The 15,334-nt window shown below is 40.3% G+C and overlaps 1 protein-coding gene across 1 annotated transcript in view; it reads left to right on the top strand.

The window, feature by feature from the left end:
- skap1 (src kinase associated phosphoprotein 1) overlaps positions 1-15,334 on the top strand; it is a 59,738-nt gene that overhangs the window by 37,204 nt on the left and 7,200 nt on the right. The window contains exons 6-10 of the mRNA XM_084323046.1: positions 3,806-3,889; positions 4,936-5,060; positions 6,020-6,083; positions 7,962-8,219; positions 13,198-13,251. Coding sequence (XP_084179172.1) covers positions 3,806-3,889; positions 4,936-5,060; positions 6,020-6,083; positions 7,962-8,219; positions 13,198-13,251 — 585 coding nt within the window. The remainder of the gene's footprint in view (positions 1-3,805; positions 3,890-4,935; positions 5,061-6,019; positions 6,084-7,961; positions 8,220-13,197; positions 13,252-15,334) is intronic.

Below are 15,334 nucleotides of genomic sequence, written 5' to 3'. Positions count from 1 at the left end.
GGGTCAGTATTGGGACCCAAATTGTTCATTTTATACATAAATGATATATGTAAAGTATCTGACATACTGAAACTTGTTATCTTTGCGGATGACACAAACATTTTATGTTTGGGGGATGACCTTCAGCAGCTTTTAGAAGTGGCAAACATAGAAATGGACAAATTAAAAGGTTGGTTCAACACAAATAAGTTATCACTAAATTTGAAAAAAACCAACTTCATGATATTTGGAAATTGTAAAATAATCACTGATCCTCAACTGAAAATTGATAATGTAAAAATTGAGAGAGTATATACAAACAAGTTTCTAGGGGTCTTAATAGACCACAAACTCTGCTGGAAACCCCATATAAAATATTTGTGTTCAAAGTTAGCGAGAAGTATTGGTATACTGGGCAAGACTAGATATATCCTGAATCAGAAAACTCTATATACATTATATTGCACACTCATTGTACCATATCTATCATATTGTGTTGAAATCTGGGGAAATACTTATAAAAGCAACTTAAAAAAAGATATGCACACTGCAAAAAAGAGCCATACGGATAGTACATCATGGTAGATATTTAGATCACACAAATAGTCTGTTTGTAAGGAGTCAAACATTAAAATGCATGGGTTAATCAATTTCAAATCTGCACAAATTATGTTTCTGGCAATAAAAAACTAATTACCAAGCAACATTCAAAAAAAAATCACGGCTAGAGAGAGTGTTTATAATTTTAGAGGGACATTAGCTTTAAAGCAACCTACTCTTAAAACTCTTACAACTCTTAAAAGTATGTGCATTGCAGTTTGTGGGGTATCACTCTGGAATGGTCTGGATGCGAATATAAAATTAAGCAAAAATATCAATAAATTTAAAGGTAGCTATAAACAAGCACTTATGGACACATATAAGAGAGAGGAGCTTGAGCAGTAATGTGACTGCCTATTATTTTTTCTCATTTGGATATTTGGATATATAAAAAAAACTGTACTTTTCTTCTTTTTTATTTGTTATATTATTTTTATTTGTATTCAATTATAATGTCAAATATTGTAAGGAAGGGGCAGGGCTTGATAAGTTGTTTTACTTCCCCCTGTTCCTTCTCGAACACTTATTGTATGGAAATAGTCTTTGACTATTTACTTTTTTTTCTTTTTTTTTTTAAACTTTCTTTTTTAGCGTTTATCGCTTTTCTGGTCAAGCATGACCGACAGATATAGGGTGAAACGGGATATAGATCAGGGGAAGACATTCTGGGAAATGACGGCGGGTCCGGGAATCGAACTTGAGTCCCCCAGATCCGTGACGCAGCACGGTTTTCCCCGACGCAGAAATAGCGCAGAGATATGCGGTGAGCTACTGGAGCTCCCCTACCCTTTTGTTTTTTAAACTTGTTTTATGTTTCTATGTTCGAGACAAATCTAAATCAAAATAAAAAAATTCTCATTGTGAATTGAGACCATAAACCGTCCCTTCAAAATGGCTTAAAGAATATTTTTTCATCAATACGTTCTCATTTTATAGCGCCGTGAATATAAGCGTTATACCGGATTTGGTCTAGTATAATTATTTCCTGGAAGCCGAGATACAGGGCTAATAGCTAATAACGTTAAATCCAATGGCATTTTGGTTATAGGTACGCTGCAGTTAAAACTCAAACTGCATATGATCGGCACGATCCTCATGCATGTATGCATGAAAGGGGGGGGGGGGGGCGGGGGATGTCCTTTCTGATTATTGATTACCAATAACCGCGTTAGCCTCATTAGCCTCATAGGCCGAACACCTGGATGGCTATCAAAACAAGGCCCGATCGGGATGTACTTTACGTGAAAAAGATCTTACCGTGGTCCGGTGGGACCCCCCCGAGCATTTCCCCGTTATCGATCGCCATCTGGTAGATCGATATGTCCATTGGCTGATGATAAATCCCCTTATTGCATGGTGAAATCTGCGATGCAAAACGTAATCCAAGGTACAGGCTACACATATAGAATCCAGCTACTGGAAACTCAAAAAAAAAAGAGTCCACCGTTCTGCCACAGGGCACACTGCATTATCGCGATAGCGCCCCTAAGAGGATCTGGCCGGTATTGCACTTTGTCGGATTCAAAGAGTAGGGTAAATCTGCAGTGCCGCTCGGCGACCTTGAATAGGTTATTAATATGGAATAAAAGCAATAACAACTTGCCACGGATTTATCCGTGCCTCTGTCCACAACGGGTGGAATTGAAACACGGAGTTATCCGTTGTTTCTTTCCCAATGTGTTAATAACAAAGACACTAACACTAGCACTAACAACAATAACAACAATAATGACAATAAGCATAATAAAGACATAATATAAACTATAAAAGTACATAACAGACATGACAAAAAAAATTAAAAACATGGCTCAGATGGCTTCATATGTTATACAATGTATATATAGCAATAGTGGCGATTAGGGAGTCGGCTCCTGGCCAATGATAGCACCCAGTGGACTGATACAGACTGTGTGTGTGGAGTGTGTACGTTTGTTTCGTATATGTGTGTTTTATATCTGTGTGTGTTTTATGTGTGTGCGTTTAGTACAGTGTGCATGTGTGTTTTATGTGTGCATGTTTTATATGTGTGAGTGCACGTGTGTGTATGTGTGTGTGTATGTGTGTGCGAATAGGTATGAATGAATGGATGAATGAAAAAGTTTATTTTTGGACATGTTATTCTCCATATTTCTCCAAACAACTCACGATATCTTGTTCCGTCGAACCAAACAATCATAGCAACAAATTAAAAAAACATTAAAAGAAAAACATAAAAAAAAGAAGAAAATAAGGAATTATAAACAAAAGGTCAAGAGCAATGTGTTTGCTTAGCAGACATGTCCAAAAAATTAGTAGAGGGAAGCTAAGCTTATTGATCCCTACCCCCTTACATTTATATTTGTTCTTCCATTAATTTGACTAGATATAACATAATTTAGTGTATTACAATATAGAATATACTTTTACTTGACAGCAGTGAATATAGTACAGCACTACATACACAATATAACATAACTTTGTTTATCCTCAATACTCATTTCTGTATTTTTCCAATGTGTATTTTTTTAGCTGCTTTTTAAATTGTGCCACATGTTTACTCTGTTTGATGTATTCGGGTAAATTATTCCACAACTTCACTCCACACACCGATATGCACATGCTTTTCAGGTATGTACTTTTAAATACCTTATGATACATTCTGGAACGACACAGAGCACCTACATACAAGACATTAGTGATCTCTAGGGAGGCTAAGAGTAATGGGGAAATCCGGCGAGTGGTGGATAGCGCAGGTCAAATATGAGATAGATATGGGTCCCATATTTCATAAAAAGTGTCCAACTTGGAGTGATGTCCATAATAACAAGGAATACAGTCCATAATAATGTTTTCTATTTATTTTTATATATTGATACACACACAGAGTTTGATCTGTAGATTTTTGTATATATTTTTAAACTCTCTAATATGGAATTGGAAAGGAATATCTTGCCTTTACATAATATATTTGTAATTTAGCCGCCGTTTTTATCCAAAGCAACTTACGCTTTCTGTACGACAAGCCACACAATTCAGTAAATACAACAGATTCACTTTCTACCTGTCTATTCTTAGTCCTTTATATCAAGAGCTCAACTACATAATTAAAACATGGCTCTCTCCATTTCTATTTACTTTTTATTCTTGGCGGTGGGGCTACTCATTTGTCTACATTTGGATTACAGACTGGGCCTGGAAGGCTCTGCGTTCACACATGTTTGCTGACATGGACGTTCTTTCCATTCAGACCACAGCTTCTTCAGCTTAGAGTGGCAAAAGAGATGGTGTGTCCTCAACAATACCATATTCTACTACTTTGGGAGTGAGAAAGGTATGTTTGAAATGCTAACACTTACAGTATTATAAAAACACATTTAACTTAACTACTGTTTAAACCACAGAGTCTAAACTACTGTTTAAACCACACAGTCTAAACGACTGTTTAAACCACATAGTCTAAACTACTGTTTAAACCACATAGTCTCTAAACTACTGTTTAAACCACATAGTCTCTAAACTACTGTTTAAACCACATAGTTTAAACTACTGTTTAAACCACATAGTTTAAACTACTGTTTAAACCAGACAGTCTAAACTACTGTTTAAACCACATAGTCTAAACTACTGTTTAAACCACATAGTCTAAACTACTGTTTACTACTACTACTACTACTACTACTACTACTACTACTACTACTACTACTACTGGTACATCTTATGTTACTGGTACTACTACTTCTACTACTACTATTACTGGTGGTACTACTACTACTGGTACATCTTCTGTTACTGGTACTACTACTTCTACTACTACTATTACTGGTGGTACTACTACTACTACTACTACTACTACTACTACTACTACTACTACTACTACTACTGTTACGACTGGTACTACTACTACTAGTACTACTGATACTACTGCTACTACTACTACTACTGGTAATAATACTACTACTACTACTACTACTATTACTGGTGGTACTACTACTACTACTACTACTATTACTGGTACTACTACTACTACTACTACTACTACTACTACTACTAATACTACTACTACTACTACTACTATTACTGGTGGTGGTACTACTACTACTATTACTGGTACTACTGCTGCTACTACTACTACTACTACTACTACTACTACTACTACTACTACTACTACTACTACTACTACTACTACTACTACTACTACTACTACTGTTACGACTGGTACTACTACTACTAGTACTACTGATACTACTGCTACTACTACTGGTAATACTGTTACGACTGGTACTACTAGTACTACTGATACTACTGGTACTACTACTACTACTGGTATTACTACTACAACGATTACTACTACTAACACCACTCTCTATCTCTCTTCAGACAAACAGCAGAAAGGTTCGTTCTATATTAACGGTTACAGTGCTGAAGTGATGGGAAACCTGCGTAAAGACTCTAAAAGGAATTCGTGCTTTGAGCTGAGTGCCACTGGACGACGCACCTACCAGGTGAGGATATCAACAACAGAATCGGCAAGACTGTAGTATAATTAGTTTAAGTGCAAGTCATGTCTCTCTGCCAGAGAGGTAAATAAATCTGAGAGCTGAGTGATATACAGTATCCAAGGGCTTAAGAGTGGAAGCTACAGCATGTCTATAAATCACATCTCCATAATCTAAGATGGATAGAAAAACTGCTTCAACTACCTTCTTTCTGCTAATCATTGGGAAGCTGGTTCTGTTCCTGTAGAAGAAGCTAATTATTTGCCGCAGTTTGATGGCAAGATGGTCTATATGGTATATAAACAAAGTGTGACACCAAGTGGGGCTTTTAGGTTAGGTTAGGTTTACTTTATTTGTTCAAGGGGGACAGTGTACATTAATAAAACATTTTACAGATGTAAATGCACCCAATTTTAGCCAAAAGGCTTTCTGCCTACAGGTCACTGTTTGATGGCATTACTACCTTTTAAATTGCAGTCTCAGCTTTACAGATATACCCAATTTATGCAAGTCCAAGACAAAAGTATAAAACTGCATGGTTTTGACCCTAAACTGCATGGAATCAGCATACATCTGATATGGTTGTAAGGCTGAGAGTCTTTTTGTTCCAATGAGCCCAGTTACATTCAGATGTCTTTAGGTGAGAGGTCAAGAGGTCACCCCATTGTAATTGGCCTTACCGATTCTCAAAATGTTGCGACTTTGGTACCCATGAAATGCCTGGTATCTACAGATTCCCCAACACCTCCAGTTTCATATGATACCTACTGTATTAGAGGCTAGAGCCTCTGAAACATGGCCATATGCTTCGTCTTCAGAGGGTTCAAATATTGTTGTGAAATGTTAACCGAATATAATAATGTCCTCTCTGGGCCACCGGGAAAGTTGACACGGACAGGTTTTTGGCCCGCAGGCCGCCAGTTGAGTATCACTGTCATATGATCATTGTGACCATTTCCCACCAGTTTACAGCCAGCAGTCCTCGAGAGGCCAGGGAATGGGTCGACCAGATCAATTTTGTCCTGAAAGGTAAGCCACCATGTTCTCTTACAAAAAGATACATACCGGTAAGCTGGCTGGAGAAATGCTATTTGCTCTCCCTTTATTTCCACAGCAGTCTCCCTTCCAAAGTCATCCATGTGTTGTTTTGGGTGCGGTGGGATGGGGTGGGGGGGGGTGGAAAGGTCAGAAATGAAAGGGAGCCATTTTTATTGTCTGTGATTCAGACAAAACAATTTATCCATCATCACCGCCAGCCCCGGCCAATCAGACAAGTGCAGGACCTCATTCGACCGCGTCACCAAACGGGCTGTGTCACGCACGCCACCCCCACGTACCTCTCCAACATCCTCCCACCTCCTCCTCCTCCTCCTCAGCCCCCCCCCCCCCCCTACCGAATTCCAACTTACGGGAAATTGATTGGTAGACATTCTGGTTATCCTCCAGTGACATTGATTCCTGCCTGGCCGATGGTGTATGGAGGAGGACCTGATACCCTGTGTTGCAGTGCCCAGTCACCAGCAATCAGACGGCTCCTCCATCTGAGCACTGCTCTAAAATGGGCTCAGACCGGCCCACTGGTTTGCGGGAAGTAATATACACCCCCCGCCATCCGTCTTATCCCCCCCTAGCCCCACTCTTTTTTCTTTTTTTTTATACTACAAAACACAGTTTGATCAAGAGGGGTTTCCAGATTAATATTTCCTCACTTGTTCTCTTTTGATCCCCACTATATATATACATACAATGTGTAAAGGCGGAAGATGCCCCTTGATGCTGACCCGTCATATATATGTACTGTAGACGTGAGGTGAGCGAGGGTGTCGTTTCTCTGTTTTTCAATATACTATATACATCAGTCTACTAATTAGTGGATGTGTATAGTAAAACATTTTCTTCTGGCCCATTTCTTTCTGTGACAAGTGTGATGCATGCTGCGCCGTGGTCCGTAACTATGGTAACACCGGTGGACCGGGAGGTCAGATAGAATTTGCTCATAATTGTTGGCGTTTCTTTCTTTTTTTATTTATTTTTGTTTTTACTTGGCTCGGAGCACCAGATGGGTGGAGTTTACCACATCTGACGACATCCAGATAATGTCAGGTAAGTTGTCGAGTCAGACGTGTAGGCTACAGTAAGCCCCTTTTTGGACACTCAGGATGATGTGCTTAAAATCAGGTGCGGACATTGCCTGGAGTTGCCTTTTCGCACACAGCATGCGATTCCCTGTGGCAGATGTGTTTGCAAACTTTGCATAATATGGCAATTCTGCGCTCGGTTTAATAATAACTTAATAATGGTTGCATACAGGCTAAAACACTGTGAGAAGCACACATTTAATATAAATGTATGACTTTGCTGCAATCTCACAAATGCCTTGTGTGTCTTATCCTTGGTCGGGACTGAAATTGAAGAGAATGAAGATAACACAGATGTGCATTTTTTCCACCAACCATACATTTTCATTTAACTATCAGTGGGAAAAGGCCAGTTGTACGCAACATCGTTGTGTATGGAACATGGTTAGTCTAGGTAATCAAATACGCCCACTCGCTCACTGTGAATTCTGCAAACAATGTGTTCGGACATGGGTTCAGTTTGTAATTACGCAGAGTTAAGACTATGGTACTGGGAGGGTAAACTCCACGCAGAATCATTTGAATGTTTGCTTTCGCACATATAGCCCCTCCGATTAATGTGCGGTTAAGGCCAGGAGTCCAGTGCATGTCTGAAAGGGGCTTTACCTTGCAAACAGTGTAAACTGTCTGGCACTAATTCAATTGGTCTATGTGGCAAACTCCACCCATATGGTACCCCGAGCGAGTATAAACAAACGCTAACAATTCAACTCTGAATGCCCTTTGACCTCTGATTCTGAACACCGATGCGTCCCTCCTTTCCTGACAGACCTCAGCTCCAACTTCATCCCCTTTGACGACGACGAGGAGGAGGAGGAGGAGGAAGAGGAGGAGGAGGAGGAGGAGGAAGAGGAGACGTACGATGACATCGAGGGGCTGATGGGGCCTCCCCCACCGCGGGCCAGCCTTGCGCAGCCCTCCGGCCAGGAGGGGTGGAGGAGTGGCAGAGGGGGAGGACGAGAGGATGAGGAGGAGGAGGAGGAAGATGAGGAGGGAGAGGAGGACGATATCTACGAGGTGCTGCCAGGTACGAGGGGTGCGGTTGCCTCACACACACGCCCACTCGTGTATATATAGGCAGATACATACACAAGCGTGCTCGCACACATACAGACAAGAAGATATACAGTACATTACACACTCCCACATGTAGACACACATACACACACACACGCACACGCACGCACACACACACACACACACACAAAGATTGACGGCCAACCAGACACAGACAGACAGACCGACAGATAGACAAGATAGATAGATTGATAGATAGATAGACAGGCAGAGATTCACACACGCACCCACACATCATGCACCCTACAGGTATTTTCGTAACACTCAGTGAGATGGCTCCGATAACCTTCCCTGGCTGTGATATTCGTGTTGCCAGGTGCCGGCCCATAGCAGTAACTCTCAGACTGATCGCTGGTCATCAATCACACAACACTAATAAGAATGTCAGGGCAGGGCGAGGCCGTTACCGTGCGCTCTGGACAGCTCAGAGGCTCCAGGCTCTCTAGACACCAGCCTTCCTATCCTCAGATGCTAGTTGGGACATTTCTAAACTGACCCCGGTATCGGTGTCTTCTTGGCTTCTGTATTGTGATTCATTTAAGATCTGACCAGGACCCATACCCCCGTTTGTTAATATTGTATTGTGCTTAAAGGGGCACTTCACCAAAAAAAACAATGCTCACTTATTTTACACATAATCTCACACACATCCAAGAACTCTAAACACTAATTTACTCTCAATAACTGTCAATGAGTTTTGAATATGGCCACCAGTGATGTCATTGGAGACATTGAAGTGTTGTGTTAATTACAGCTCCATGAAGTGATATGGTAGCAGTTCCTATAAGGTATTGCTTTTTTTTTCATCTACATCATTTCATGGTGCTGTAATTAACACAACAAAAAAGGATTCAATGTTCAATATGACATCAGTGGTGGCCATATTCAAACTAATTTACTTTTAATAGCCCCTTTTCGCACTGGACTCCTAGACTTAACCGCACATTTCCACTTGAATTATTCCGCACTGAAGTTACCCTTCCAGAACCCAAGTCCTAAATACGCATAATAACTAATGTAAATGAAAATGTATGGGATGAAATGTATATCTGTGCTATCTTCATTATCTTCAATTTAATTCCCAACCAAGGACACACGAGGCATTTGTCTCATTAAGATTTGAGCGAGTTTGCGAGGTGCGCCCGATATAAGTGACCGTGTGGAGGCACGCGCCTCAGAGGCTGCAGAAAACAATTTATATACAGTTTCACTGTATGGAACACCGTTGGTCGCTTATTTAATTATCTACGGAATACCATTGACCCTCATTTCATTTAATTTAAAACATTTATTTTAACTCTGAAAAAAGTTGAGGTTGCCCTCATTTGCAAGATGTCGAGTTACGTGCCAGTTAAATAAATATTTGAAATAATATTTGAAATAAATATTTGAAATAAATATTGAAAATTATATTTGAAATACATATTTAAAATTATATTTGAAATAAATATTAAAAATTATATTTGAAATACATATAAAAGATTATATTTGAAATACATATTTAAAATTATATTTAAAATAATAAAAACAATCTTCTGTACACAAGGGGAGGAGGTACCTTTCCCTTTCTACATCATGCCTTCGCTCTACCAAGATGCCATGCCTCGCCTAAACCAAGCGCAGTATTTGTATGTGCAAATACGTCTGCTATGGAGAGTTATGTGCTACATGTGCGAAAAGGCAATGCCTGCACCCCATTTTCAGTGCATTGACCCAAGAGCATGTCCAAAAGGGGCTAATAACTGTCAAACTAAATGAATGTGTGCAAAACTGTTTAGAGTTTTTAGATTATGTGCAAAATAAATCAGCATTGTTTTTTGGTGAAGTGCCCCTTTTTTAATGATCATTTTGTAGTTGTTGAGGATTATTAATAATAATAATAATAATAATAATAATAATAATAATAATAATAACTTTATTTGTATAGCACTTTTCATACAGAGGTTGCAGTTCAAAGTGCTCATAGGCTTAATTATACCATATTTTTATGCTCTATGGATTTGTCTCTATGTGGTGTGTGGCCTCATTGGAAATACGGATTCCTAATACGTTCATGTGTTATTCCCAGTAAAGACACACTATTTTATTGTTGTGTTTATTTATCCTCAGTAATCTAAACTAAACTAATTACACACACTCCCTGCAGAGGGGGAGCAGTACAGTCCCGAGTGACAGGTGGCTACAGAGCCCTCAGAAGAGGACAAAGGGGGGTGATCTGATCTTCTCGGGCCGTCGTCCATCACCCTATCTATTAAAAAAGATACATCAAGATTTTGTTTCGCGTAGCGAGTGCATTACCTTTAGCTAAAATCACTGGTGAGAGGGAAATCAGTCTTCCAACTGCCAGAATGCCGTACGTACAAAGCCATCTGGGAAGGGCCGCTGCAGACCCTGACCACAGATGGCATATCGAATGACAGTCTCTTTCTTTCAGTTTCTCACCCCCGTCACTTATCAATCACTCTCTCTCTTTGGCCGTTCACCACCCCTCTGTACAAGGCAGTGACCTTACAGTGTAAAGAGACTAAAAACTGTACTAGCCTCGTAAAGTTTAACAGTGTAAAGTTTAGCAGTGTAAAATGTAACAGTGTAAAGGCTATTGAACTTCAATAGCTAGTAGGCCAAATAGGAAAATGGCTGTGGGTTCATGGGCCACACAGAATACTTTGTCAATCTAATGTTAATAGATATATTACTACATGGAACAAACGGCACACGCATCCCTTTTCTCTCACTTTGCAACATGTGGTTTGACTGAATGGATGTAATCTTGTTGTAGCCAATTACAGAACATGTGCTTTAAAAATACCTAACACTGGCCTGATTAGCAGACAGCCTCTTGCAGGTCATAGAACATTTCAAAAGGACTGTTTATGGCCCGCGGGCCTCTAGTTGAATAGGCCTGGTATAAAGTTTAACAGTGTAAAGGCTAGCATAGTTTCTTTTACGTCTTATCTCGGTGTACATTTTCTGTGGTAGCCTACCGAAGATCAATTGCAATGATTCTTCAAAGCATCCGTACAGCTTTGTTTGCCCCAGGTTCTCAGAGTGGATTACAAAATGTAAAGAATTATTCAAACACGCTGGTATTCATGCTTCTTCACCATATTGTGAAAACTTAACCAACATTTTGGTCCAACAAACGTTCTCCAGGGCATTTATAGTATGATCAGGATGTGCCCTGAAGAAGGTTTGTTGACCGAAACACACAATAAGCACACCAACTATGCAAATCACATAGGGCCCCACTTTCTGTGCAAAACCCCACCTGTCAAAGTGAAAACAGTGGGAGAAACACCATGAGAGTGAATGGAGGCAGCAAGCAAGTAAACTTGTTTTCTCTCCTCTCCAAATAGGTTAATGTTGAGTTGAAGTCCTGTTTATTTTCAGCATATAAGTAATGCTACTGGTATGCTTACAGTTGCTAGCTGGCAGCGCTGGTCAGTGTCTTACTAACCAGCAAGTTTTAGCCCCAAATGTGACTTGTTGACATGTTTGGATGATCTGAGGATTCAGCCAATGGTCTCCTCTAGGCTGTGTGCTAGCTAAAAGCTAATGTGACAATAGCTACATTTTCAGTTTCTGTAGACAATTAAAGGTCAACTCAGTACGATATTTGATTGTTTGGAATGAGAATAATCAAGTGTTCCTTTCAAATTGGAATTGTAGGTGTCATTGCAGCATGGGGGAGAGGAGGTACAGGTAGGACAAAGATAATAATATAAATAATAATAATAATAGACTCTATATAATAGACTCTCAAATCACATTAAATGTACATGGAATAAGCACATAATTTAATGGTTGATGCTTTGCATCCTTTCCTATTACTTGCCCTAGACATGACATACCGGTAGTTAAAAATATAAAAATATAATAAAGAAAATATATACATGTAAAAAGTTTGAAATCCTCATTTTCCAGGTGATGGACTCCCTCCATTATCTTTGAGCCAAGACCCTAACAGGGCCACACGCTGTGGGGAGAATGCAGAGGGATCGTGATATTGGCATTGGTGCTGATGACTGATTTTATTGAGTGGAAAATTAAATCACACTGATATAGAAACCGTTGGGCCATAGTGGTGGCCTCTCTGCGCTGAATGATGCTTCTCTCCACACAACCTGAACGCCGCTGAACAAATGTTTGACTCTTTTGCTAAACAAGATTACTTCTTCTTTTTTCTCCTGTTCCTCTTCACGGTGGCACTTTAACGGCATTGTGCGGCAATTCCGTCGTTTTAGGAAAGACATGTTCATGCATAATTCATAGGTTTCTAATTGTCGTTCCATGCATTTTGAAAATATATTCACGCGCGTGCGTGTATGCATGTATATATTTGTGCATGTGTGTGTGCATATTTGCGAATGTATGTGTATTTGTGTCTTCTCCTTGTGTGTGTATGTATGTGAATATACGTGCACGGCGTGTGCCTGCATGCGTGCCTCCTCCCCAGCCTTCCTGGAAGCAGCGAGGCAGGTTGCTGTGCAGGGTGTATTGGGTTGCTGGCTGGTGGCGTGGCTGTCAGCCTGACAAACGTGAGGATGGATGTGGGAGACGGGAGAGAGAGCAGCAGCAGGATATCACAGTGTCACCTCTCCAGACCAGCGAGAGCCACGCCCCGCAATCAATGACACTTGTACCTCCGATAATGCTTTTTACAAGATTCAGGGACATTCCGTTCAGTTTAAGTGTACATTGAACTATTGGCGTTCTGTTTTAAAAAAAAATTATTCACAGGTCTCTCAGAGGAAGGTTTTTCCAAGAAATCTCTCTCGCCTCAAGTTTTAGTTTTGATGTTGTTGTTGTTTTTTTTCTCTCAAACTCTTGTTTTTCAAGAATTCTTACTCATCCCTGTTTTGCCTCTGATGTGTTATTATTATAATAATTTTTATTTGATTGTTGTTGTTGTTGTTTTTTTATTTTAGAAGAAGATTTCTCAGATCCCGCTGAGGAGAACAATGACAGAGGCTCCAAGTCAGGTCAGAATCCTTCCTCCATTGACCGCAATTCACACTGCGGTCATTTTGCTCGCCATGCTCAAGGTTGGGATTACTTTCCACCATTTTTAGAGCAAAAGCCGCCGTGTGAATATCTTCACAACTTTTTGCTCTTGTCATTTTGCTCTCATGTCATGCCCAGGTTGGGATCCCAACCTGAGCATGACATAACAGCAAAATGGCTGCCATGTGAATATGGTAAATTATGCATTGATTGATTGATTGATTGATTGATTGATTGAAAACTTTATTAACAGATTGCAGAATGGGTACAGTACAGCTAATACATACAATTGTTAAGGGGATGCAGACCAGAGAAAGACTTTCGTCTTGTTTACATCAGGGTCCCCCATTTTCAATTCATCATAACATATATGACACACACGACATACAGATAGACAATACTGCTACATCTATACATTTATGACATACCAGATTTGCAAATACAGTATACTGTTTGTGATACAAAAAGAGTCCAGAAAAGAGAGTATATACATTTGACGTAGAAACTGTACATTGGAGGAGGTGGGGTTGGGTGGGTGGGGGGGGGGGGGGGGGGGGGGTTGGGTAGGGGGTGGGTGGGTGGAGGACACTGTACACTGTACATTGGAATATTGACAAAGCCATACTTGGTCATTTACTGTACATTGGAGGGGGTTGGGTTAGGACATTTGCAGGGGCCAGTTTCGAATTGCAGTCTCCCGTAGGTGTTCTTTGAGTGTTTTTGAAAGTGGGTAGTGATTCACATTCCTTTACAGCTTTGGGTAGGGCGTTCCACATTGATGTGGCATAATTGCGAAACGTGTTTAGTCCCTTGTTTGAGCCGAATCTGGGTTTAACATGATTTGTGGAGCTCCCTCTGGTGTTGTGATCGTGGTATTCACTGACCTTTGGGAAGTATTTTGACATGTACATGCTTTACACCATCAACTTTCCTGATTTACCGTTTCAGTTTCCTTTTGTTTGGGTTTCTTAACACTTTGAGCGCCAGCCGTGTTTTCCTTTTTACCCCCTTGAATGCCACCATCCACGGCCAATGTTAACGTTAATATCACCTAATCTATGTTTTAAATTATGGCTATGTGTCTAATCTGCCCGTCGCTTATCAAATAATCATTTTCCAGTCAACATTGTCAAGGCAGATTGTATTTTTATCGTTTCATTTCCGTTTGATAGCATTTTGAAAATCACCCGTTTTCGGGGAAAAAACAACCCATGCCTATGATAATCGCCTTTTACTGGAATATTCCAGAACGTTGTCATTTGTCTGCCTATTTATGAATCGTTTTCAAATAAACGCTAGATGATCGATAGTATATGTGTGCGCACGCACGCTTGTGCCGTGCGCTGATAATCGCTGCTCTTATTTCCTTTTTTTGGCTTTTACAGTCAAAACAGCCATATCACATATCACATAAACGCTTATATATCCGTGAAAACGAGTCTGATTATCCTAACACTGATAACATAGATTCCTTACCTGAGGTCAGATGGTATCCAAATGGTTTATTCCAATTTCCGATCGCCATTCGAAAAAATCGATAATTGTATTGATCCATCGTGTGTACAGTATAACCCATATTCGCCGTGGCTCAGAGGCTCCAGAATGAACTCTGGTAGACCCCGGCTGCATCAGTGAGAAGTAAAATGTGGAGTCAGAAATCCGTTCTCCCATTCACTTTCATTGAGTCCATTCCAAAAGGGTGATTTACCATCTGGGAGATGATAGGGGGCGCTTTTTTCACATCTGAGCGCCGGCGGTCCCTGGATCTCCAACAGTAGGCTTGCGTGATGCAATATGATTTCAGATAATAATAATAAAAAAAATTAAAATAAAAAAACGAGAATACTCGTGACGTGGCATTCAACGGTCGGGGCGTAAACCCGAGAAAAGCCGTGAGTGGCATACAAAGTGTTAACGGAAGCTAAATGGAGGTCCCTCTCTTGAAGGTCAAGCTCGTGCTGTCTCTGTCTGCCTTAGGCAATCCCATTAGGGCAGCGGCTGGTAGTACATTTGGATTATCTCGAGAACAGGCTGAGAGGAAATGGAGCATAGAGACACATT

The sequence above is a fragment of the Notolepis coatsorum genome (genome assembly GCF_963971535.1).
Source record: "Notolepis coatsorum genome assembly, chromosome: 10".
NCBI lineage: Eukaryota > Metazoa > Chordata > Actinopteri > Aulopiformes > Paralepididae > Notolepis > Notolepis coatsorum.
The sequence above is the reverse complement of the archived record's forward strand: the minus strand, read 5'-3'. Positions and strand labels throughout refer to the sequence as shown.